The sequence below is a fragment of the Oryzias latipes genome, chromosome 4 (assembly GCF_053564925.1).
Source record: "Oryzias latipes strain Hd-rR chromosome 4, Olatipes_Hd-rR_3.1".
In the NCBI taxonomy this organism is placed as follows: Eukaryota; Metazoa; Chordata; class Actinopteri; order Beloniformes; family Adrianichthyidae; genus Oryzias; species Oryzias latipes.
Window position 1 is genome coordinate 21,009,466 of NC_136240.1, and position 25,386 is coordinate 21,034,851.

Below are 25,386 nucleotides of genomic sequence, written 5' to 3' on the forward strand. Positions count from 1 at the left end.
AAGGCATGATTTTATATGCACAGTTGTACTATATCTTGAGAAGTGAGAATGAATGAAACGCAAAAAATATGATTATGCAATAACACATCTTCCTGTCTCACAACACTTTATTACATTTTTAGCATTCTATCTAATTTTTATTCTTTTTGGATTCATCAATCCATAATGTTAGATTTACTTAATGTTTTAATAAAAGAGAAACTCTAATTAACTGTAAATTATTTCGACATGGTGAAAACCTGGTGCATCCCAGGAGAGTCAAACGTGGGATGGCCATACACAAACCAGGAAGTCAAAAGCAAAGATTTAACACACCTTTTTAGTTTTTTAATATATGTCCCAATTATTCAAAGTGTTAAATAGCCAATATTCTGTTTATTAAACAGTTCACATATTGATCTGCTGATTGGTAGAGGGTTATGGCTGTTATAACTGAAACTGAAACAGTGATTTGTAGGACTTTGTGTTGGAGGAGTTTTTCCTGAATAAGTCATTCATTCATCTTCTTCCGTTTATTCCCTTTCGGGGTCACGGGGCTGGTCATAGGTCAATATTACTGTCATAAATCAGACCGTTCAAATAACATTAGCTGTATCTTTTTTTTTTTTTTTTTTTTGCCATTTCCTTGAAATCTTTATATGGCAGTCTGTTTTGAACTTTGACCCTGTGATTCTTGGTAATGAAATCTATAAAATAAATATAAATAGTAATAAAATGGTAAAAGCCAAATCTTTTTGCGCGTGTAGACTTAATGTACCGGTACATGTTTTTAAGCCTGAATGTTTGCATCATCTGCGTCCAGTGATTGCTCTCCAAGCCGCGTGTTTGCATCATCCTGCAGTCTGCATTGTTATAAAGGGTCAACAGAGGGACGGGCAGGCGTGGACCAGGAAGCGGCTGCGGCGCCTCCTCTGGCTCTTTAACACAAGTTTCCGGGATAACTACCCGTTTAAGAGGGCAGAAAAAGAGACGAACTAGATACATAAATCGTTAGTTTTTGGAGGGTGTCGCTTGTCAGTCTGTCGTTCATCAGTTCGCTGACATGAACGCGGATTCGGAGGAACAGGAAGATGAACTGCTCGCCCTGCAAAGTATCTATTATGAGTCGGAGGAGTTCGTCCGGAATGAGTCGAAGTCTGCCGGAGAAATCCGAGTGTCCGTGGAGCTTCCTGCTGATTTCACCGTAGTTCTCAAACACGGTAAACATTAAAATGACAGAGAATATTACTTTAACTAGAAGTTTTGATTCGATGCATGATTATAATAGATGATTTTTCAATAATTTCCTTATTTTTATCATCTCTCAACTGCACACAACCATAGCTCACTACATTTTTTTCTATATTTGATGACATCTGTGCTTTTTTTTCTTTAAGATGGAGCTCTGAGAAAGTATGAAATATCATTTCTGCCACCCCTGCTTCTGACCTTTGAACTTCCTGAAGATTACCCATCCTCCTCCCCTCCCCTGTTCACCCTCACCTGCAGCTGGTTGACTCGCACACAGGTAGAAACAGAAACACAGTAATTAAAGGGGACTTCTTCAGTTTAGTAAAAGCAACATATTTCTGCTCTACCTCCTTCAGCTTGATTCTCTAAGTGTCCAGCTGATTGGTCTCTACAGGGCCACAGGGGGCGCTGTGGTGCTGTTCTCCTGGATTCAGTTTCTGAAAGAGGATGCCCTGAAGTTTCTGGACATCCACAGCGTGTTTGAGGTTCCTTCTGATGAAGACAGTACTCTGTTCCGTAACAAAAGCAAGCAAAAAACAGAGCTCTCAGAAACCAAGATTGATGCTCATGCTTCGGATTTAGGATCCACAACTAACCAACAACAAACCGGATCAGATCTTTGGGGATTAGAGCTGCAGGGAGCATCTGGGGATAGTCAACAGAACCCTGCAATTTCACAGGAGATAAACCCAGACTTTCAGGGAGCTTCATCACTGGGCTCTGACAAGAATGACCAAAAGCATTTCACTTCTGTCCTCAATCTGAATTCAGGATCTAAACCAGATTATCCAAAGGCTCTTTCTTCTAGGACTGATCAACAGAATGACCCAATATCTGAACCTGAGCTGCTGTCCGCCCCAAAGCCCGATGAAGTCCCTGAAGATGAGCTGAACGAAAGATACGCTTCAGGCTCGGCGCTGCCTTCCTCCAGCTCCTCAGAACAAGCTCCAACTGAACAAGACCACCACGTTCCAGCTCACCTGCCAGTCCGAACCACAGGTTCTCCTGCACACGAATCCCAACTTTACGCTGGTCTCTCTTTGACTTCATCTCAAATTCTTCTGTCCCAGATTTTAATCCATAATGCATCACAGAAAGAGAAAGTATTCAGGACCACTGTGTTTGATTGTGGCATTTGTTTTACGGCCTTGTTGGGGTCGGACTGCGTGCAAATACATGGATGTGGCCATGTTTTCTGCCAGACATGTCTCAGGGAATTCTGTAAGGTCCAAATAACTGAGGGAAATGTCCAGGGAGTCACCTGTCCACAGGCCGGTTGCCCTGCAGCCCCAACACCTGCTCAGGTACAGTCAGCTTCCAAGCTGTAAAATCCCTTTCATCTACAAAGAGTTTAGAGTGCATAGTACTTTAACAGTGGTGCTTTTTAAAATTTCAAAATGGTACATTAGACTGTGACTTGAGTATTTCTTTCTGCATGTAGATTTCTAAAAGAAAAAAGCATCATTATTTTATTTGGGAGGCTAACGTTATTATATTTTTATCCAATAAATATTATCATTCCGTCCTTTCTGGTATTTTCTTAACAGGTGAAGACTGTTGTAGGTGAGGAGCTCTTCAGTCATTATGATCGCCTCCTCCTGCAGTTTACTCTGGATAGGATGTCCGGTATGTCCTCTTAGCTTTTACAATCTTCTTTAACTGCGTTTGGAATAAACAGTTCATCCTTTTTAATATGCACATTTTGGTTTTGATTTCATTTCCATAGATGTGATCTACTGTCCTCGGCCTTCGTGTAGTTCAGTCATCCTCCTGGAAAAATCCAGCAATGTAGCCTTGTGCTCTGAGTGCCACTTTGCTTTCTGCACCACCTGCAAAAAGAACTACCATGGAGCAAGCAAGTGCTATGAAGAGAAAAAAATTCAAGAAGAATCAGGGACAACACCAGAGTTGAGCATGCCACAGTCTGAAGGTACGCAAAAAAACAACAGTTTTGAGTTTACCACTTCAGTTTTCTGCTCCAGATTCACAAAGAAATACTCAGAAATGCAATTTTAAGCTTAATTTTCTTTTTATATTTACTCGATCATCAGCCAAATGCAAGAACATGTTAGAAAACACCAAAAACAGGATTTTCATCAGAGTGGCATTTTAAACATTTCCAAAACATGTGAAACCTTATTCCATGTCTTACTTTATGTAAAAGAAACACATTTCTTAATGTGTTTGTAACTTTATAACTAATACAACTAATACGACTGTTGATCTGATAATTGGGAGCAAATTTCCATGCACTGAAAAGACCAAATGACTGACATTTTGTTAAAAAAAAGACTTAAAGTTTTTAAAGATTTAAAAATTATTAAAGTGATAAACAGCTTATGATTTTTTAATGGTGAATGGCCTGTACTTATGTAGCACTTTTCTACCTTCTTCCAAGGCCCAAAGCGCTTTGCAGTCACAGTCTCATTCACACATACACACACAATTACAACTCTGATGAATTTCTGAAAAATAATGGTCTGTATTGCTGTGTATCTCACAGAGGGGATAAAGGCTCTTTTGGAGGACTATAAATCAGGCAGCAAAGAGAGACGCCGCCTTCTGGATAGAAGATATGGCAGTGCTATATTGGCCTCGCTAGAAGACAATTTGAATGAGATGTGGAAGATTGACAACACCCAACCCTGTCCTCACTGCTACATTCCAATAGAGGTGGTTTATTACATAAATAAAATCATTACAATTATCTTTGTTCTTTTTTAATCTGTATTTTATTTTAACTCTGCCATTTGCTTTTGTGTTGCAGAAAAATGGAGGATGTTCCCACATGTGGTGCACTCATTGCAATAATTTTTTTGTCTGGGGTCTAAGCTGATATTTATGACTGTCAGACTTGCTGTAGACATTAGAAGAGGTTTAGGGTTTAAGTTCTCTGCAATTGCTGCATCATTATAAGCTGATTTAGTCAACATAAAAAAAAAAAAAAAAACTTTTAAGAGATTGCACTGTACTTACAAAAAAAGGCCAGGGGGGAATTTTAAATCAATGTTCAATTTAAAAAGATCAACACATACTAACAGAATTTTATGCAATACAATGCCTCCAACAGTAGATGGCACAAATCAACAAAAAAAACAAAAAAACAATCTTTGTGTGCGGTTAAATCTAACAGTGAGGGAAAAAACCTGTCTAATATCAGGGTGACTTTCTGACCCCTTTTGATTGACTTGATGAAAGAAATCAAATATATAATTTTCTTCTTTTCTCACTTCGTATTTTGCAATGGAATTGCAATTCATAAATTAAAGCCTGAAGTTCGTGATACGTACACAACGCGTTCTGGGAACGTTTTTTATCTACTCACAGTCTGACTTCCTGTTTTGAAAAGATAGTCCTTCCTTTCTCCATCGTTTAGTCAAAAGAGTGGAACAGAGTTCTCTGCAGCATGTTCCCAGGAGACACGCCTGAGACATGCTCGGAAGTCTACAGCTGTCTGTCACGTGAAGCCGGAGCGTTTAATGTCCCTGTGCCTCTTCCAGGAAAGATCCGGTTTTCCACACGGGGGTCATCGCTTCCCTTAAAAACGTCCAAACAATTTTCAGCCTACTGCCCTTCTGGGACCTGGAGAGCTGGGACTTGTGTTTGTCTGTCCTTTCAGATATACATATAAAGAAATAAACAAAATAAAATAACATTAATAGGATTCCAGATGTATTTTAATATTAAATTTAGTTTAAACACACCTGGGATACTTATCCTTTGCATTACACCCATTCGGATTCATCGGGAACTATTCGGTGGTTTGGTTTAAGCTTCAAATCTAACTTTTTTTAAATCATTAGTATGACCCAATCGTAAATTTGAACCCACAACTTCTCAGTTTCACAAACTCAATTAGAGGTATAGGAAAGTTTCCTCCAAAAACAGGAACTAGTTAACACCACTTTTAACCTTCTGTGGAACCTCTCAGTTCCACATCCACATCCTTTTTTCACCTTTCAGCCAGAAACTAAATCAGCTAAATCAGGCAGGATCAGTTAAGAGGCAGAGAGAATCTATTCTTTAACATGAAAGCATCAATGTGAAATTTAGAAATTGAAGTGAATTCAAATCTGCTGACAGTGAGAGCTCACAGTCATTCAACTATTAGGGTCCCCTGGGTCAGGTAGACGGAGACGTTGTCATCCTGGACCATCAGAACAGGCATGTACTGCTATACGTTGGTATTTAATTACAGTGAATTGTATTTTTAAAGAGAAATTACTTTTGGATTTACTTAGAATTATTGATTTATTATGTTATGTTGAGACTCATTTAACTTTAAATACATAGTGATTTTAATCCAGCTCTAATGTAGCGTGTGAAAACACAAAAGTCATGTTTCTTATTTAAAATGCAAGTTAATAAAACCTTGATTTTTCACTCAAAAAGAGCTAAGCTATTAGAAGTGAACTGCTAAATTGAAATGGCTAAATAGTGGCCTAACTAAATGATGATAATAAACTAATGGTACGGCTAGAGGCTGGTTTCAGACAGTGATTTTGCCATGAATTTTTTATGTTACCAATAATAAAAATATTTATTGCTTAATTCAATTTTTTTTTAATGTTTGCTATCCTATTTCATAGTCATTTTTATTTTTTTAGAGCTGAATTTTAGGGGCTTGATTTCTTGATTTGGAGTAGAACAAAACTTCAAGCTTTACTTTGTCCCGCCCAGTTGTCAATGTGGTTGACCGTTACACCTGTCCCACTTTAAGCTTCATTTTTGCTGTGCAGAATCCAATAGGTGAGGTCAGAGATAATCTGTCCCGTGAAAATATGTCTATGATTAAGAATAATTTAGTAATCAGAAGAGGCAATGAAAAAATCCTCCCCATTTGAAACAATAAGAGCATCAGCTTATTTCCCCTGGAACAAGATAAGCTACTCTGTGAAGAACAGATGAGATATTTGTTCATTGTAATAAACATCAAGACTGCTCTTTCATTTTCATCTGCATGTTTATTCATCTATCAGAAAACACACATAGGCATCCTCAGAAAGGAGTTTTCCTGGCATCCATTCAGACAGTGGTGTATTAGCAACATTGTTCAGAGGCACTGAAAGTGTGCTGAGGTTTTCACAGGAGTTTATTCTGTCCTGCAGCGCTGCTGGCTGGTTCAGGGCCCCTGACAGTAAAATAAGTGAAACCTCTTTTACTGCATCAGGGAACATGAACCGGTCTGTAGATCGGGATACATGGACTCATACATGACGCAAGAATATGTCAGTTTCCTTTATATTTTGCTTCCAAAACACTATAAACTACTCTAAAATGTGCGAAACATGCGGGTAAACCGATATTATTCTAAGTAAGAATATTGCAACAATGCTATGCCTCACATTTTTGCAATCAAAAGTGTATTAACTCCTGAAGCGTAATATTGAAAACAAACAGCAACAGCTGTTTTCATTAGAATTGGAAAACACAGATAACAGATAAACCTATATTGCAAGGAAATTGGTACTTTTTATAGCTAAAAAGCTGTCAATCTGACTAAAATCCCCCCAAATCATGTTTGTTTTCAAATCAAACCAAAGACAAAGATTTCTCTGACTAAAAATAGGTCCATGCATTTTGCAAGCATTCAGAGTTTCTGTGCAAAACCAGCACAGATAGTTTGCAAAATGCGAGTATAAAGTGTACATACCTGAAAATACTGTCACATTTTTTAAATGTTGGCAACACTTGTTGCTTTACTAGTATTTGTTTAAAAAAACATCTTAAAAACACAATTATAATGTGTTGAGCCACACTTGCAAGCTAAAAAAGAACATAGTACAGCTTACTGTAGCAAAAGTAAATCCTTAATTTTATTTTATATATATATTGAACAAATACAAAAATAGCTCTCTGATTAAATTGTAGTTGAGCTGTAGTTGAACCTCAAAATAAAACTTTTCCTCTGTATGAACCGTTCTACAGCAAGCCACAGAGCCCAAATATCACAATTTGTTTCTTCTTGAAAAAATTAAATAACTTTTCATTGTTTAACACTGTTTAACAACAAATGCAGATTTATGAGAGTTAACAAAAAAGACCCTCTTTGGTTTTTGATGTTATTATTATTTTAAAAAGACAGCATTTTAATAAGCAAATAATGACCAGCACCAATCAGTGCTATAACCATACGGAGACACATAACGCTGTCTTGGATTGCTAAAGTCAAAGGAATGGGATTTATTACAAACTGAGCATTTTCTTATCTTTTTTTTTTTTATTCAGCTGCATGATAGAGAAATTGATTTTCTTTAAGCTCACTTCACGGTGTTGCCCAAATATCCTGATCTTCTCAGCCCAACCATGCAGCAGGTGAATAAACTCACAAAATCATGACTGTAATACAAATCTGACAGAGTTTCTACTTCTAGCCTTGTAAACATTTAATTTGAAATTATTGAGAGGTAAATAATGATCATAAAAGCAAAACTTGAACAACATTCTATAAAATACTTTTTCTTATAAACACCATAAAAACATTTTTCTTTCGTGCAGTTTGTTAGATTCATTGCTGTATTCCCAGCCATCCATTCAAAAAAAAAAAAAATCTAGAAGAACTTCCTTCAGTTTTCACGCCGCAACATATTTAGCAGCTTTTATGTACTCATGCTCAGACTAAACCAGACCACTGAAGTGGTTCATAACAAATCTGTCATTTACAGCAAAACAGGTTAAACAATAGTAACTTAAGGTGCTGGAAAACTCCAACAGTTAGCTTTCAGTAATGAGAATTATACCAGTAATCAAGAATCATAAATTCATAAATATCTAATCTATCATCGAAGGCAAATTTGAAGCTTTTTAACTAAATAACATGGGAAATCACAAAAACATAATTCGTTGGTGCTTTTCCAATTCGGCTAATACTAGATAAATAGCATCATTTCTCAATGTATGGCTTTTACCTGCCTAAAATGCTTGTGGGAGTGTTATATATCATATCATTTTACAACAAAATAAAACATTTGCAGATAGTTCCATTTTTAGGTCTTTGAACACTTCCAATTTCCTAATTCTTGGAATATTTTTTTCTCTAAACGAAAGAACAGCGGAGGATCAAAGGGTTTACCAAAAACATCATTTACAATGTACATTTAGGCAAATTAAACGTATTTCAGCATAATCTGGTTGTAGAGAGATTTGACTAGCACAAAAAAGTGTTAAAAATATAATTTAAACTCAAAATACGTCTTAACTTTTCTTCATTACAGCTGTTCAAAACGTCAGTTTATCAAAATGCATTAGAGATATGTAAAAACTAACTAATAATGTAATTTAGATCCAGTTTGCAAACTATCTTTCTTGTTCATTCTTTTGTTGTTGTTGTTTTTTACTTAGACCTCTGGGTGCAATGTGGATTATGCAGAAACAGATGTGCACATGCAACGTGTTTGTCCTTTTGAAACTAAGCCAGTATAAAAGAACTCTTCTCTCAACACTGGAGCAGCTGCACATGATTATCTGCCCAACAGCAAACCAGTGCAGCGCTGGGACTGAGATTTTGACGTAGAGCAATCTGGTTAATACTGCAGCTGAGACTTTTTTATTCCGTTGTACAAAGACAGATTACTTTTTAGCTTCAGCAATGTTCCTATTAAAGGAAATTAGAGGTCACGTTTACATTAAGATGCTGTGTAAAAGCTTTCTATTTTTTATTTTGCTATCAACATCCCAGACTTTCCTGCAAACTTGATTTAAAAGGGTTTATCATGGTCCTCCAGATTCTATTAAAATCATTCCCCAATTTTCATTCCTCGCAGATTTTTCAACCATTTGCCTTCCAGAGGCTTATTTTTGTTGCTATTGATTGCTTGCTCAACTTCTGAGCACTAATTTTTAAAGAAATTGTGTGCAAAAAGGCATCTAACCATAAAATATATGGGGAAAACTGTTATTAGGCTTTCTGAAGTTGGTCAGTTACAAAGTCTGGACTGAGTGAAACAGCAACTAATGTCCATAAAGATCCTTTAAGAGTCCATCAGAAAGCTTTGATAGTAATTGATAGGCTTCTTTAAAAGATTCCAATAGTTCCATGAAAGCAAACTATAAGAAATGAAAAAAGAAATGTTTATGGAACATATATTACTGTTTTACCAGTAAGGTTCAAAGGAGCATCAGTCTTTGGTTGAACTGCACATTTCTCATGGCAACATTGGTGTGATATGACGGCTGTCATTTCAATAATGCCTCATTTTTACAATAAAGATTGATCATATACATATACTTAGTCCAACATATAACAATGTTGGACTAAGCCAAGAGGGATTTCCCAGTACTGGCTTGTGGGCAGCTCATTAGCTTGCTATGATCCCCCTGTTCCCTCCGTTCCTCAACAGTTCATTATTTACTGCTCTCGCTGCAGTCGAGCATGACTCTCATCTTCAATCCAAGAAAATGTTATGCTAGGAGCACTTTCATGAAAAACAACACTGTTATTTGTAGGACTGTTAACAGTCAGTGACAATAACATGGTAAATTCTTTGTGTTTCACCTACAGCTCTTTGTTGTTCATTCCTAAACTAAACCGTACTTCCAATAGCCCCATGATCACTAGAGTACCGTATATCTTTTTTTTTGCTGTCTTTTGCTTTATCTCTTTACAGTGAGTCCTAAAATGCTACTGTGTTGTGTCCTTACAGTTCTCCTGAGCCCATTTGTGTCTTGTCAAGTGTGAGTGTGTGCATGAAACGCGCACCAAAATGATGTGAACAGCTGCCTCTTCCCACAGAGACTTAACCGAGCAAAGAGCAAAGCTTAGATGCTGCTTCCATTCAACTGTGCATCAGATAACAGCGACTGTAACCAATGACGACCGTGTAAATTGCTTTTTAAAACTCTGCAGAAAGGAGTAAATCACTACATATCTGTAAACTACTTGAATAAAGAACTGTATTTTCTAATTTATATTGTCTAAATTATTAGAATGATGGGATTTTAAATAGTTAAAAAAAAACAAATATCAACAGTCTTGTTTTTGTTTACCTCAGCGTTTCTTTCTTATTATGTAGAGGTTGTATCATTCCAGACACAAGAGCAAACCTCCACAAACCTCCAGTCTGCAGTTTCTTCAGCTTAACATAATAAACTAGAATAAAAGCTTATTGAGATTTATTTTAGCTGATTTATTTGGGATAAATGTGATGTGGATCAAAGCAAAAGCACTGAAAAAAAATCTGCCTTCAAATCCAGACAGCCCATTCACTTCTCTGCAACTGCTTCACAGTGGTTTAAATCCTGACTGTGCTCCTTAGAGAGATCTACAACGATATACATGTAGTGATCCAATAGATATACAGGAGCTTTACATTTTGCAAACTAATCTAAACATTACAGTTAATTGCACTCAGTGGTGCTTTTTCCTTTAGAGAGTGAGGGACCCTGCATCAAAAGCCGTTTCAGCAGCTTCAGATGCAGTCTTCTCCTGACACACTGCACTCCAGAAAATGATGATAGCAAGGGCTTTTTTTTTTCCTGCTGATGGCATCAAAGGTTGTACTGCGGAACAAAGATGGCGCTGAGGGCCTTAAGCCAAACCCACACACAAACACAAAGTGCTTGTAGGTCATCCAGCCTACATGGTATAATAAGATTCTTGATAGTTATTAAATAAATATAACATTTTACACATTTTTAAAACATTAACAATAAAGTTTTGATACGGTATTGATTATTTGACTATATTTACATTTGTTATTATAGTGAATATTGTTTACACAGCATTTGTGTCACTTTTTATGACAGACTGGAAAACCCTAAAACAGCACAAATTGTTTCCACTGAAGGATATTGCCAAGATTCTTGATCAGCATCTCATCAAAGTACTGATCAGAGGTCAGCTAAGGCTCAGATTCACGTGATGCCTGTTAGAGTTTATTGTGCTTTGCTCTAAGAAATATCAAGAAGTAGTGCTTTGGATTATTCTAACCCCTGCTATGTGATTAAGATGTTGCTCCTCTATGGCCCCACTTTCATTTGCTGCAGAGCCAGAACAAAAATATTTTAGGTTCAGAAACAAATATTTGAAATGTACATTTTTTTGTCTACATCCTTGATCATTTATGTACCTTGTCTTCCCTTCCTTTAACTTTGCAACTTCATTTAGCATTTTCTCTTGATGCTTCAGTTCTTCTGCCGTCTCTTCTGGCTGCCCCCCCCCCCCCCCCCCCCCCCAAATCACAAGCTCCGACAAGCGTCTCATTTACATTCACTTGTATCCTGAGTCAGAATGAAAATCAAACTGAGAATGACCCAGAAAAAGTAGAAGGAAAGATGTTCTTCTTTCTTAAGCAATGTGTTCATTGCATTTGTTCCCTATGTATGTTGCTCACTGACCAAATAACCATAATGCCGACCATATTATCCAATTAAAGTTCCCAATGGTGGAGCTGAATTTACCCATCTCTGATGTGCAGAGGAAGGGCAGGAGATCAAACTGTCGATCTGGCACTGAGTGGACAGCTGATCTACCCTTCGAGCGGAAGCCATCCATTAATATGTGCACCTGTCAGGTTTTAATGTCTCAGCCATAAATCAAATGAGTTGCAACAAGACCCGGTGTCTGTTGAGGCTGATGGCTCCAGCTAAATATGCCACTCAAACACAAGGCAGGGGTTTGTGTCTCGTACCTCTTCCTTTATTCCTCTCCCCCTCCCCTCCCTTTAGCTGTAGCCGAGGTTCTCCATCTCGTTGCGATAGCGTAACTCTGACACTTTGGCTTTGTGCTGTTTGCTCTCCAGATGTTGCCTGAAGTCTGTCTCCTGTTCAGCGCCACAGTTGCACATAGAGCAGTAGAACTGTCCGCTGGGAGTCACGCACATGGCCAAGTCTCTGGGGATGCGCTGCCTCGGCCGAGGGTTGTAGTACGGCCCTGGGGAGACAAAAGATATCAAAAAGATCCTTCCAGTAAGAGAGGGATGTGTGCATTGTGGTAATTAGGAAAAACAAAAAAACTGTTATAACTATTTTGTTTTTAACTTAGTTTCTTCTCTTCCCTTCCAGTTCTTGCATTGAAAAAAAGGCATTTTTCTGCATCATTCCACTGGCCTGATCTTTAAAGTTTATCAATTTTTTTTCTTTTCCACCTGTAGATACTTAAATATTTTTTCACACCGCTTCTCCTCCTCACTTTAATGTGGGAGCAGATAAGTCAGTAAACCTAACCCATCCTGGAAATTAAAGGGATCAGGGACATTTCCACATTTGAATAGGGTGGCCAGAAATTGAAGGAGAAAGTCCAAACAAGGGAGATAATTACAGTCCCTGTAACCCACAAAATCAAAGAACACTGAGCAAAAATAAACACGGCCAAAACAGAACCACCATGAAACAAAAAGACGACAAGACAAATGCTCGAACAATGAAGGGTCGTCCTTAAATACACTGAGGGGGCTAATTAACTCAAATAGAAAGTTGTGGCCATTCTGAACTAAAAGCTGCTGTGACTGTGACAAAAGAATCTAAATGTTTGGAAATGTAATAATGTACACACACAAAAGAAAGAAAGAAAGAAAAAAAACTAAACAAACAGCTTACAACCCCCCAAATTCACTCATTAATTTTATAACAAACTAAACATTCAACAAGCATAAACTGCATTGTGTTATTGAAGCAGCAATGAAATATTAAAGAGTTAAAGGCATTACTGAGAAAAAATAGTGTTGATGCATAAAGGAAACAAACAAATAAATATATAAACAAATAAATGGATTCAATATAATTTTAACAAAATAAATGATGACAAATTATTAAGGAATTTGCTTGAAGTTGTGTTTCAAAAAGTCTTAAAAAAATACGTCTAGATATTAACTACAGATTAGATTGTCTGATGCCACCAGGGTTGGGATTAACGCTGTCTGAGTAAAATTGCATTACTAATGGCGTTCCAAGTAAAGTAACGGAGACCATTATAGTTAGTATAAATTGTATAAATCGCAGCTGAGGAAAAATATTAAATTTATTGCTTTATTTTAACCCTTGTGCTATCTTAGATGACCCCACCCTTACATTGACGTGTTCTCCCTACCATGACAAGGGTGGATAAAGGTGGAAAGATTTCATGTAATCCATGGACACCAGTGAAGATCACAAATCATTGAAGAAAAAAGGTTCAGAGCACTGTCTAGTGGGTCTAGATGACCCAACTCCCAACGCTAAAGTGCCTAGGATAGCACAAGGGTTAACTGGCAAAGTAACTTGAGAAGTTACTTTTCTGAGTAACTAATTACTTCTAAGATGCAGTAACTGAGTTACTAACTCAATTATTTTTGGGCAATGTAACTAGTAACATATAACTATTTACTTTTTTAAAGTAAGATACACAACACTTTTAGTCACATGCACTGGTCCTGATGCTGTGAGTTTTGGGCTTGTTCTGACCCGTGGAGGGTTGTAGTTGCAGCTGCATCTTAAGGGGAGCGCAGATGTGTCACAGTAACCTTGAGGCTCGTACGGTCACTTGAAGGGATGTTATGTAGTAAGTGTATCGTGAAGTATTTGTAAGGATTACACGCACTCATGACACATGGGTGACGCTGTTGTGTGGTGTCTTTACGTTGCACTTTAGTTATTATTGAGGAGCGCGTTCTGGCTCCTTACTGACTGATCAAGGTGTTGCTGCAACTCTCACTGTTTTTTGGCTGTTAAGATATGCAATATATAAATGTGTGTCACGAAAAAAGAGGCATGTTGATAAAAAAAACTACGAAATTAAAGGAAAAAACAAAGTACAGTTTGTACTTTTGGGAAACCATAAAATATTTAACAGATATTCCTAAAATAAACAAATTATGTATTAATCATAACCTGATTCACTTCTGTCAGATCAAATAAGGAGATGTTCAAAAAGATAAATCTATCTAGGATTAGTTCAAGGTGGACCAAGAGGATCATTTGTTTGTTTGAAGCTGCATAAACTGCTGAAAATGACTGAAAATGAGAATGCAGCCGCAGGCAGGAGAAAAAGCTATTTTAGGGCTTGCCATCAAAAACCTGATGACATCAGCAGTAAAAACAAGGAGGCTGATAGAGGGCGCATGAGAGAGGACAGGGAAATTTGTTTTTCTCTATATTTCTGATCTGACTTTCATTTTCAACAGACATGCTCATGCTTTTGACACAAAAGTAGAGGAGTTTGGAGTGGCAAGAAGGCAGGGTGATGACGTCGGTAAAGGGTCAATCGTTTCCTTTGCTGTATCTGTTTTCACACGTGCACAAGGGGGAGAGCAGACACTCACACAGGCAATGAAAACTGAATTGCTTTGACTTAAAGCTACAAACCCTCGAAATGTTAGTCTAAGTAATAATGAGCAGTGAAGAAAATGCTGTTAGTATTTTCCAGAAAAGGATCTAAAATTGCAAAATACTGATTCAGAGGGTAGAGATTTGGATCAAAAATGCTTCAGAGTATTAGACATAAAAATGCAGCTACTGAATATGGTTGTTTTAGACTTCAATATGTGACTTCAGATTTAGTGATAGCACTCCTCTGAATTTATAATAGACTTTACAGCAAAAGAAAATAGTAAAATTTGTTGTCAGATGACAACGGCAGACCATGGCATTAGTTAAAATTTAATGAGAACGGAGAAGGAGCATCATGCAAAACAGCTAATATTTAAAATAATTATAATTAAAAAAAAAAAAGAGGTAAGAAAGTTATAAGTCATGCCAGTAAAATACAGGAGCATGACATTGTGTCTTTCATGAAGTTAAACAGATAATGTAAAATCATGCATGTAAGCTCAGTGCATGATTTGATGACAAAACTGAGTTACAACTATCTACACAAAAACATGATGTCAGGGAAGGGAAAATAATACAATAAAAACTTAAACGCTTTAATGTAAATAAGAAAGCTGACACAGGTATTGGTAAAAAATAAGTCAAACGCCTACAGTGATGGTCTAAATGAGCTGTGTTGGTCTCATCTGCAATTTTTATTGAGTAAATATGTAGTGCACGTTTATTTATTTATATGGTAGAATACGTCACAAAGTGCTTTGCCAAATATATAAAAGACATACTTGAAAGCCAATCCAATCCAAATGGAAAAGGAAAAAAAACAAACGTCAAAGTTTGGAGGAATCAACCTCAAAAGGACCGTCTCCTTTTGTTCTCAGCCGAGATCAAGGAACAATCAACAAAAGACTTCTGAGTCATGTTGCTGCACGACTCTGGATTTCAAAGCAAGAATTTTCAATTAGACATCGGAACACGATCTTACATCTTATTAGCATGACATGAGTTCTGTAAATCCTCTCAGCAGTTAAGAGATGCACAACTTTGACAAGGGAAAAGGAGGAAAATTGGATGGGATATTTCTGCTACAGCTCTTGAGTGGATGAATAGTCATCTCTAACTTCCCTTCTACTGTTCTATTCTTGGCCCAGTTTTTGTCTGTTTTTTCAAATATATTTGGTTCCTTTATGGTTTAATTAAGAAATCTGATATCTTGCCAATGTTCAACATATTTTTCTTAGTTGTTTAAAGAAAACCAACACACTAGAATGTGTGTACTATTTGGAATTTTAGCTGTATTTAGAGTGCTACCCACAATAAAATGAATTACATTTGTTACAAAATATTTCACAAGTATCAAAAGAAAGATAACTATTTTATGCTGCTCTTTATCACTTAATATCTGGCTCATGAAGGTTTCCCTGAAGAACACACACTCTTGTAAATAATAAAAGAAAGATAATAAAAAATACCCCCTAGTAATATTATTACATAAACAACAAGACAGAAATGGTTAAAATATCAATAAAGACTTTTTAGTCAAATCACATTTTTATAAAGCTCTACTTAAAGGAGTATATTAGCTTCCAGCTATAAACTTAGGAAGTTGTATAGCCACTGATGTAATATTTTTTTTATCCTTGTGATATTGTTTGGAAATAAAAATCTTCACTGATGTGATTTTGTGACCTAAAAAAACACGTTTTAGTTGCATACCGTACTTATCGGTAAAAGCTGTTTTGGCAGATTTCACTTTCCCAATGTTTGTAATGTGTTGGAAAAGGGGTCAAAAGTTCTTCAAACGTTTTTATACAAGACATGAACTACATGATTTAAAAAAAACTACATTATTTGATATAGAAGCAGGTCTTTTCATGTCAAATAATTTTGTTGCAACCGTTTTAAATTCTTACCTTGCATGGTAGCAGCCATCTGAGGACTGCGGCGGTTTTTCACCAGTCTGTATTCACTGCCATCTTTTCGGTTTCTTCTTGGGACTGTCTCAGTGCTGCTTTCTCTATGTCAGGCACAGACAGAATCACGATAAGTTTGTCAAACAGAGGAAAAGAGTACAAAACAATCCTTTTTAGTTTAAATTTTTGTTGAATATCTTTCAACAAAAATTCCAGTTAACTGCACTTTGAGTGTGACTTTGTGACAGTTGCATATCCCCTATTTTTCTGAAATAAACCTAATTTTATCCATGCACGTTTGTTTTGGAGGACATTCAAAACCTCTGATGTCAACAATTCACAGGCTATGGTGAAACACATTGTCCACAGTACACTAAGCAAGCTACTTAGATGTTCAGGAAGTATTTCAACTTAGGTTAGAGGCAGATAGCACACACATTTTGCATTCTCAAAACATTTTGACATCAGGCAACACTAAGTGCAGTCTTTTCCACACTAGAAATGCTACGGCAAGACTGACTGGAATGGAAATTGATGAGCACCGTGTGTCTTAGCATGGGCATCTATGTTTGTCTACACATGCATTTAGTGTCATCAGAATTCACTGTATAACAAAAAAAAAAACCCTTTTAGGGTAAATTTTATTTAGTTTTACATTATTATTATTAACCAAAAAGAAATCATCTCCATTTGCTCTCAATAGATAATTTCTTGAACCGTTTAACTTTACAGTGATGATGTAACATATACTGTTTTTTTTTTTGCTGCCGTGCCTATTTATATCCTTAAAATACTTCTTGCAAAAAAACGAAAAAATTTCATCATGAATGAATATAAAAACTTCCCTTAAACAAATGCAGGCAGTCGTTGGAGTTACTTTACTGAACCTCTTGAAAAGAAGAAACAAAGTACTTTTTGACCATGCTAATACTGCGAAGTCAGGCTGCAGCACTTGTTGCCTGTGAACTATATATAATGAGAATTTTATCTATTCTGATCATTTTATTTTATTATTACATATTTGACATTGCATTTTCACGCAAACGAGGGTGTGGTCTTTTGAATGACAGCAGTTTGGGTTTACGTGACATTTGTGCATTTAGTACTAAGCCTTAAACTGCTTTTGGCCTCCAAAAATTTAATTTGACAATTTAACTCTGCACATTTTGATCTGATGTACTTCCTGTTTTATATTTTTGAATGCAGCTGAACATATCCTAACAAAAGCCTGAATAGCTGAGTATAAAAAAAGCTTGTTGCCAGTAAACAATTAAGACTTTATCCATACTTACATGTTGTTAGAGTTCTGTTGGGCCTCGGCCAGTCGTAGCCTCTTTGCATGGTTCTTGCCTTGGTAGTGAGCCTGTGCGACTGCCAGGGAGCTGAAGGAGGCGTCACACAGTTTGCAATAGTCGTTTTCTGTAGCCAAGATGACTCGGGGTGCCCCCTTATACAGCCCCTGTGGCCACGAGACAGAGCGGTGCAGTGTTTGTGGTCAGTTAGGGAGCAAACACACCAAAAAAAGAAAAATGTTCATGGCCACCAGATGTTTTTTTATTTCATTTAGAAAATCACCTTCAAGACCTTATTAACTATTACTAATATGAAATGTCTTAAGGTTTCAGTTTAAGCGTATTTTGAATTTAGATTTTCTCTTTGAGACTTTTCAGGTTTAAGAAAAAATGATTTGGTGCTTTCTTGTGTCAAAAACCTCAACAGGTGTTGATGCAGACAGAGATAAATATAATAATGACTCATCCTGTCATGGTGTTAAAGTTGAGCCTTACTTGCTTTCCAGCATCAGCATCTCCGGATCCTAAGACGAACCCCGTCTGACCCACACCTTCAAGGGCTTCTGGGATTCTGATTGCTGGCGGCTGTTTACTACCAGCGTAGAAGTTTCGTAACTTTTTACTGTGGTTCTTTCCCTTAAGAGAAGGAACAGTTTTGGTTTATTTAGTTCATTTGGTTGAATCACATTAATATGCAGCCATCTTTGAAATCACCTGGTAGTGAGCCTGTGCCTGCTGTGCAGAGTTGAGTGTAACGTTGCAGAGTTTACAATACAGTGGTTTACAAAGTTCTTCCAAGCCCATAGAGTCTTCTTGCTCCTCCATCCCCACTGATGAACCCTCATCAATGTCCAGCTCACTGGGTGGGGCTGCCTGAGCTGGTGGTGGACCGCATGCAGGCCTGGACACTGGGGCTGGGATTAAGGCTGGTCCTGGCGGCCTTGGGAGCATCTGGGAAGCCCCAGGGCTTGGAGTAGGAGTTGATGATAAAGAGCTTGGAGGAAGGGAAAATCGTCCGGCCGCTTGCGTCACTACAGTCGGGGGCACCAATGCTCGGGCGGGAGTCAAATGTGGAGGCCCCAGCTGCTGTGTCAGATCAATTGTGGGACGTAGTATTGCCTGAGTGGGGTTTCCAGGTGGAGGTCCGAGAGTGTGTGCCATTGGGGGTTGCCCTGGGGGCATCGGAGGGGGGCCCAAGGTGTGTTGTGGGGTAATAGGTGGAGGTCTTAAAGTGTGAGAGGCAGTTAAGTGAGCTCCTAGACCCTGGGCAGGACCCATTGTCGGCGGTCCGATTGCCTGAGCAGGGTTAATGTGTGGTAAGCCAAGAGGTTGTGTAGGTGCCATTGGCGGAGGCCCCAAAGGGTGAAGGGAGTCCATGTGTTGGAAAGGCTGCTGGGGATGGCTAAACAAACTCAAAGGAGGCTTCATCATGGCTTCAGTACCTGTGGGTGTCAAAATATTTTCAGTTAAAGTTTAATAGTTTTTGGACCCTTGAAGAAAGCCTTCTGCTATGTTCACACTGGGTATGTGACTGACATGGTGTATTACAGAACATTTAAGTTTTGAAACAATACACTGTCCTTGCTTTGCAAAGAGAAGTATCAAATTGAAATTTTTGTCCTAAAATTCACACCTTGGTCTTATTGGTTTCATCAAGATACTTTAGAAGATTATTTGGATTTTATTCTGGTAGCATGCAAGTATGCATCCTCACATGACCAAATGTTAAATACAGATTACAGATTTCACATTTTGGAGAGTTTTGAGAGTAAAGGAAAGTCTTTAGTGAGCTCTATGAGCTTATCATGTATAAGTGCTTGGACTTGTCTATAGTAAGTGATGTTGTTTTTTCTACTTTTTCTTTGTCTAAGTGCATCCTTGCAGAGCTGTTAAAGTGGTTGTGATCTTTATCTGGTTCAGCACAAAAATAACATAGAGAGCAAAGTTGTGAGTTTGTGATCATATGAACTGGTGTTTGATGCCTGCTTAGGGGTTTATTTGGGGAAAAAAAACAAAAAAACGTAAAACATTAATGCAACTGTCAGAATTCTGCAAGAAATGTTAGCTAGCATAGACTACTGGTTGACCAAGCTAATATTTTGTGAACCTAAACAGGAGGAAGTGGATAAAGAAGATTGAAATGAAGAAAACATGTCCAACATCAGGTTTCCAGAGCGGTATATAGTTAAACAAAAACAGCAAATATGTACTTGTTTTACTGACTTAAATTGTGATGCTAACTGGCTTAAAAAGTTCTTGAATACTTGTTTATTAAGGTTACTGTCCACTGCCAGATGGAAACCCTGCGTTGAGGAGTAATGTTAAGAGATGGTTGAATGGAAAAACATATCTACACCGAGGAGGTTTACACTTGAGCAGACATCACAAAGATCAGTCTGCGCCTGCAGTGCCTGCAGTCATGCATACAGGACATCAAACATACACACACATAGAGGCACTGACAAGATTATCCAGGACTTCTATGTAAACGTGTGCACACTGTGGTGTGTAGAATGAATTAAAAAAAATAACGTGAAAAGAAATGTGTGAGTTACACATGGGTGCATGTGTGTGTAGTCAAGTGATAAACTAAATACAGTATATTGTAAAGCTATTGAAGGCCAACAGCTGGGTTAGAACTTACTGCACTGGCAGCTTTTGTTTGGACTCCAATCAGATGGCCAACACTAGTGAATCATGGACCCAAAATAAAACCCTGCAGTGTTTGTGTTTCCAACTGTTGTTCCCTGTCAGTTTGTCTGTCCCGCACCCTGTCTGCCATCCGGCCAGGCTGGCCTCAGCAGAAAAGTATGCTGGACTGCACACGGACCCTTACCATGAGTCATGTCAACTGCAAGATGAGCCGGTAACAGTCCCATCCAATCTAGCTGCAATGCCAATAAAGTTCTGCTGTGTGACATATAAATAAATGCTACTACTTTGTTGCTTGCAAGTGCACTTTATTCTGCTCGTCAAGTCTTATGTATTGCACTTTCTGGAGTTTATAAGACTTAACATCACCAAGGAGAGTCAAGAACTATTTATTATTAGTAAATGAAGCAGAAGACGTTTGAAATTGGCAACTCAGTGGGTGGATGGCTGAGTAAAAGCAGCCCAAACAGTACCATGTAACAAACTGTAGTTTTTGTTTTTTTATATCAAAAATCTACTACAGTTTAAAATTATTACATGAATATCATTGGTTTTTAAATTGATATTTTTTTATTTCATTTATTACCATTAAATTTCCCTTAAATATTTCCATTCATTTATTTATACCTTCATTTTTTCATTTATTTTTCAAAATAAATGTTGGGTTTCAGTTTATAAGGTTCAATTGTGATAGTTAATGTTGTACTTAGATGGAAATAAAAACATTTATTTACCAAGTCACATTTACTTATTAGTATTTACAAGTACAGTGGTCTCTCGTTTACTGCAGGAGTTACATTTTAAAAATAACCCAAAATCTGCAAAGCAATTTTACAATTTTTATTGATGTTTTAGGGCTGTAAACCCTAAACACAATAACTATACACTATATTTATTTTTGTCAGGCAGACATTAACATTTCCACACTTTTCTCTCGTTTAAACTCACTAAGTTCAAACCTTTGTGGAAAAAAACGAATTTTGACAAGAAGACACAGCATAGAGAAGATTGATTGACAATAATCTGTAGTCAATCAAGACACAGAACACACTGCTCTGTAAAAAAATACAAAAAAAACAAGCAAACTGCTGGCCACAAAAGATGAACCACATTTCAGTGATGGGACTGTAAAAATGCCGGTTAAAGGAAGAACATTAGTTAATTTGATCCATAACTCTGCTATATTCAGATTAATGATCCTCAGGGACACTGAAGCTTGTTTGGCACTCTTAAACATATTTTTGTAAATTAAATTATTTCCTTTTTTCAGGAGAAAATTTGGAAATGGACACAATAACAAAAGACACAATGAGAGTCAGCTATTAGGGTAAAAACTGCAATATGGAAACCCAAAATAGGGAAATTAAAGTAAATTATTTCCAAAACAGGCAGCATTCAACATTTAAACACAATAAGAAATAGTTTTAATTATTTTTATTGAAAATAGTAAAATAAAAAACTTACAAAAGATTAAATTTTCCTTCCCTTTATACTGGTTCCTTTTGTCTTTCCAATGCTTTACCTTGTAATCACTGGTTCAACTTTTCAGGCAGTGCAAAGAGAAAAATAAAATCTTCCTTTTGAACAGTAGGCAGATGAGGGAGAGCAATCAACTGTTTATTCATCAAATGTGTGCAATATTAGACCAAACTACCAGAGAGCAAAATGTTCAGCAACTTGACATTACTGGGAAATCTGATGTTTTGGCTCTCTTGGCTTGCCATGAGCTTGCAAAGTTGTATGTGCTTATAAAATAGTCACAGCCATGGGTCCTTAAATTACCAGTCTAAAATCCTTTTTTGCTCTAAATTTGAGGCTAAAAACTGAACTATTAACTTTGAACATCATATTCAGAATAATGTCATATTAAGCCACAAAGTCCAAACCATCGGGCAATCAGTGGATTTGCAGCAGATATGATATGTACCATCCTTTTAATCTGCTGTTGGTTCAAAAGATGTCAAGCTAATCAAAACTGTCAGCATGGGCGTTCATGAGTCAGTCAGCCATCAGAATGGTCTGAGCTCAACTCTGGAATTTGTATCATGCTGTGAACCTGAAAACAAAATGCCGCTTGTATCTTAAAGCCTTTCCATTTCCCAGTCTCTACTGAGAATCTTTAAATAGGCCAAGTGTTCATTTTCTCTAGAGTTTCTCTTGCCCTACTGTGTTGTGTCACATCAATTATGGAGCAATGAGAAGCACATGCCTCCTGCACTTTTTCAATATGCTTCGCTGGACATTGAACAACCAGTTCACTGCAAATACCAAACATGTCCGATTGCAATGTGTAATTCACCTCCTGTACCCTTACAGTATTCCACCATCTCCTCTTAGTGCTTCTAATCAACCTTTCTTTTTTCTAAAGGACTAAAAGCACTAGTCATCTGGCCTACATGCATTACCATCTTGTTATTACTGTGATAATATCCACCCCCCACTTAGTACAAACAGCTCTTGCAGCATCCACCTTTTAAAAGGCTTTATATCACGCTACAGTCTGATGTACATTTGTTTTTAACTAATATTGATTAAGATGTATTATCAAAAATCTGGAAACATTTAGACATTGATTTGAAAATATAGATTAATTTCACATCTGAAAAGCTCCGGTGATTGTGGTTATGGTGTAGTCTCATTTGATTTTCTCTAAAAAATAATCAAAGGCAGTTTCACAAGGGATGGCTTAGTGAGCTGTATATGGCATTTATATAGATCAGTAATACATTATGGTTGTGCAGGTGCATCTTCATGATTCACTACATGGCAATTTTTTATAATCTTTAGCAAGGCGTGCATTTTAAAAATGCCTCAAACTGACATGAGCAAAGTGGGGTGCAAGGTTGTGATTTTTTCACCTTTTCTGCTCACTTTTTTTTTTACCAAAACGTTTAGGATGTTCATGCGTGAGATCAAACGGAAGGTCTCTTGCAGCACCTAGGACCACGCACCTTGGATTTTGCACCGCAGCATCCGCGCTGAAGCATGTTGGCTGATTAAAGAAGATGACTGCGCTGCCTGTGTAACCCTCCTTTACTTAACACCCACCTTCCACTGTGTAACACATCTGCAGTCGTTTGATTCCTCTCAATTTGCCTTTTTTTTCTTACCTGGTAATTGTGCAAAATAATGGCTGCTGTCACCGTAGCGGACGGGCTGCGAAGTGTAGTTTGGGCAGAACCCCGCACTCTGGTAATAGGCTGCATCCCCGCTCCTGAGCTGCAACGCCATCATCGCAGGAACATCCCTCCGCCAACTTCTCTCCAAAAAACCGGGTGGTCAGGCAGGATGACAGTCCCTACCCGCGCAGACAATCATCCTCTCACCGGAGGGGAGACCTGCGGATGAGAGAGACACGCAAGAGAAGACAAACGCGGGGAATGCGGGTCGGGTGCCAACAGTAGTCTTTGTGTTTTGGTATGAGAATTCGACAAGCATCTTGTCAACACGCGTAAAACCAGATTTATTTAAAGACGGATGTCAAGCTAGGATTTCTCCGGCTTCCCCTTTCATCTTGGTACAGTCCATTTCCGATGCCACTGCTGCTTCTTTGCATGGGTGGCAAAAATGTCACTTTGTGGGAATAGATGTTGCACCTCTAAAGTACACTAAGATCCCACGAGCTGGCAATTGATAAACCGAAAACCTTCATAAAGACTAGTGGTGACGGCCATAACACTAAAGCACGTGCACATGATATCAACAACTCTAATCATAATAATAGTAATAATAATCACAGGAGATGGCTTAAAAATATGTGTATTTTAACCAAATTGTGTTAATTGTACAGCAGTCATAAGTATGACGGTAAAATGTTGATCTAAATTAAATCTTTAATCTAAACTTTGATCCCAGAGGTGTGCAGCCTTTTACACTAAAAGAGCAATTTGGTCCAATTTCCTTCAGACCAGCAAGAGCCCAAACTCCCACTTCAGTGTTTAGAATTATATATATATATATATATATATATATATATATATATATATATATATATATATATATATATATATATATATATATATATATATATATATATATATATATATATATATATATATATAAATATATATATATATATATATATTAGATCAGTATTCTAATTGTAAATGTAATATGTTTGTATCAATTACTTTTGACAGCAGCAAATACAAGTTTCTTTCAAAATAAGTACAACTTGTGTCAATTTAGATCTTCCCACTGCAGCAGATTTACTTGCAATTATACTTTAAAACACGTTATGTCTGAACAGCAACTAGACACAAAATAAGACTTTAAACTTATTCTAATAATAAACCACTCTGATAACAGATCATACCCTTTACCTTAATTTTGCCTATCAGATATGTTTGCATTTTGCCAGAATGGTAAAGCTTCTTGATGCTTCTTGATTTAAGTATAATGTCAGCAGTGGTCACATTTTTACTCTTGTAAGGTCACCTTAGTTTACATTTCTAAACATAAATGGCTGAACTTTACCAGCAAACCTATTATTTATATTCAAATCTTCAGCATTTTTCTTCAAGGCCAAAGACTCCCATATAGATAAAAGAGTAGCATGTGGCTCCACAGCCTCAGGTTGCAGAGCCCTGCTATATACAAATTAAGTTGCACATTTTCATTAAATCCTAAACAAAAGCTTCTTCCTGGGCACCACAAGGTAACAAATATTTAAAGTCCGCCGTCCAACAGCTGTTAAATATTTGCATTTTATTTATGCTGCTAACTGTTTCCTTTTTAAGATGCATCGTAATTCCCGAAACATGGCGAAGAGCAATTTATAACATTGGTTAATTTCTTTAAGGATAAAGCTTCCTCTTTGATTTTATTATTAGAGTTTCTTATGTCATGTTGGTTCCAATTTGCTACCAAAATAGATCTTACTAAAATTATACACTGCTCTTTTTTCCTCTTAATTATCATAATTATTCTTTGAAAAAAAATGTACTGTATGCATGGAAAATTTCCAATATTTTTTTTTATAATTAGAGGAAATTCTGGGAAGACGTTGCAATAATAACTAGTGATTATTCTGAGAAGGATGTACTGCTTTGGTCATACAA

General features: G+C 37.1%; 2 protein-coding genes across 2 annotated transcripts; one reads left to right on the top strand and one right to left on the bottom strand.

Annotated features, from left to right (window-relative positions):
- The first annotated feature begins 860 nt into the window (after positions 1-860).
- On the top strand, positions 861-5,786 carry LOC101172569 (E3 ubiquitin-protein ligase RNF14). The gene is made up of 7 exons (XM_011474182.4): positions 861-1,199; positions 1,377-1,507; positions 1,587-2,534; positions 2,778-2,856; positions 2,957-3,160; positions 3,734-3,903; positions 3,998-5,786. Exons 1-7 carry the CDS (start codon positions 1,043-1,045, stop codon positions 4,064-4,066), a joined length of 1,758 nt encoding a protein of 585 aa, XP_011472484.1. The 5' UTR covers positions 861-1,042; the 3' UTR covers positions 4,067-5,786.
- Positions 5,787-11,410: 5,624 nt separating this feature from the next.
- Positions 11,411-23,772, bottom strand: zmat3 (zinc finger, matrin-type 3). Its single transcript, XM_011474183.4, has 6 exons — positions 23,437-23,772; positions 18,389-19,116; positions 18,170-18,310; positions 17,675-17,841; positions 16,383-16,486; positions 11,411-12,100 (listed from the first exon to the last, which is right to left on the bottom strand). The coding sequence occupies exons 1-6, from the start codon at positions 23,558-23,560 to the stop codon at positions 11,892-11,894; spliced, it is 1,473 nt and encodes a 490-aa protein (XP_011472485.1). The 5' UTR covers positions 23,561-23,772; the 3' UTR covers positions 11,411-11,891.
- Positions 23,773-25,386: the final 1,614 nt, after the last annotated feature.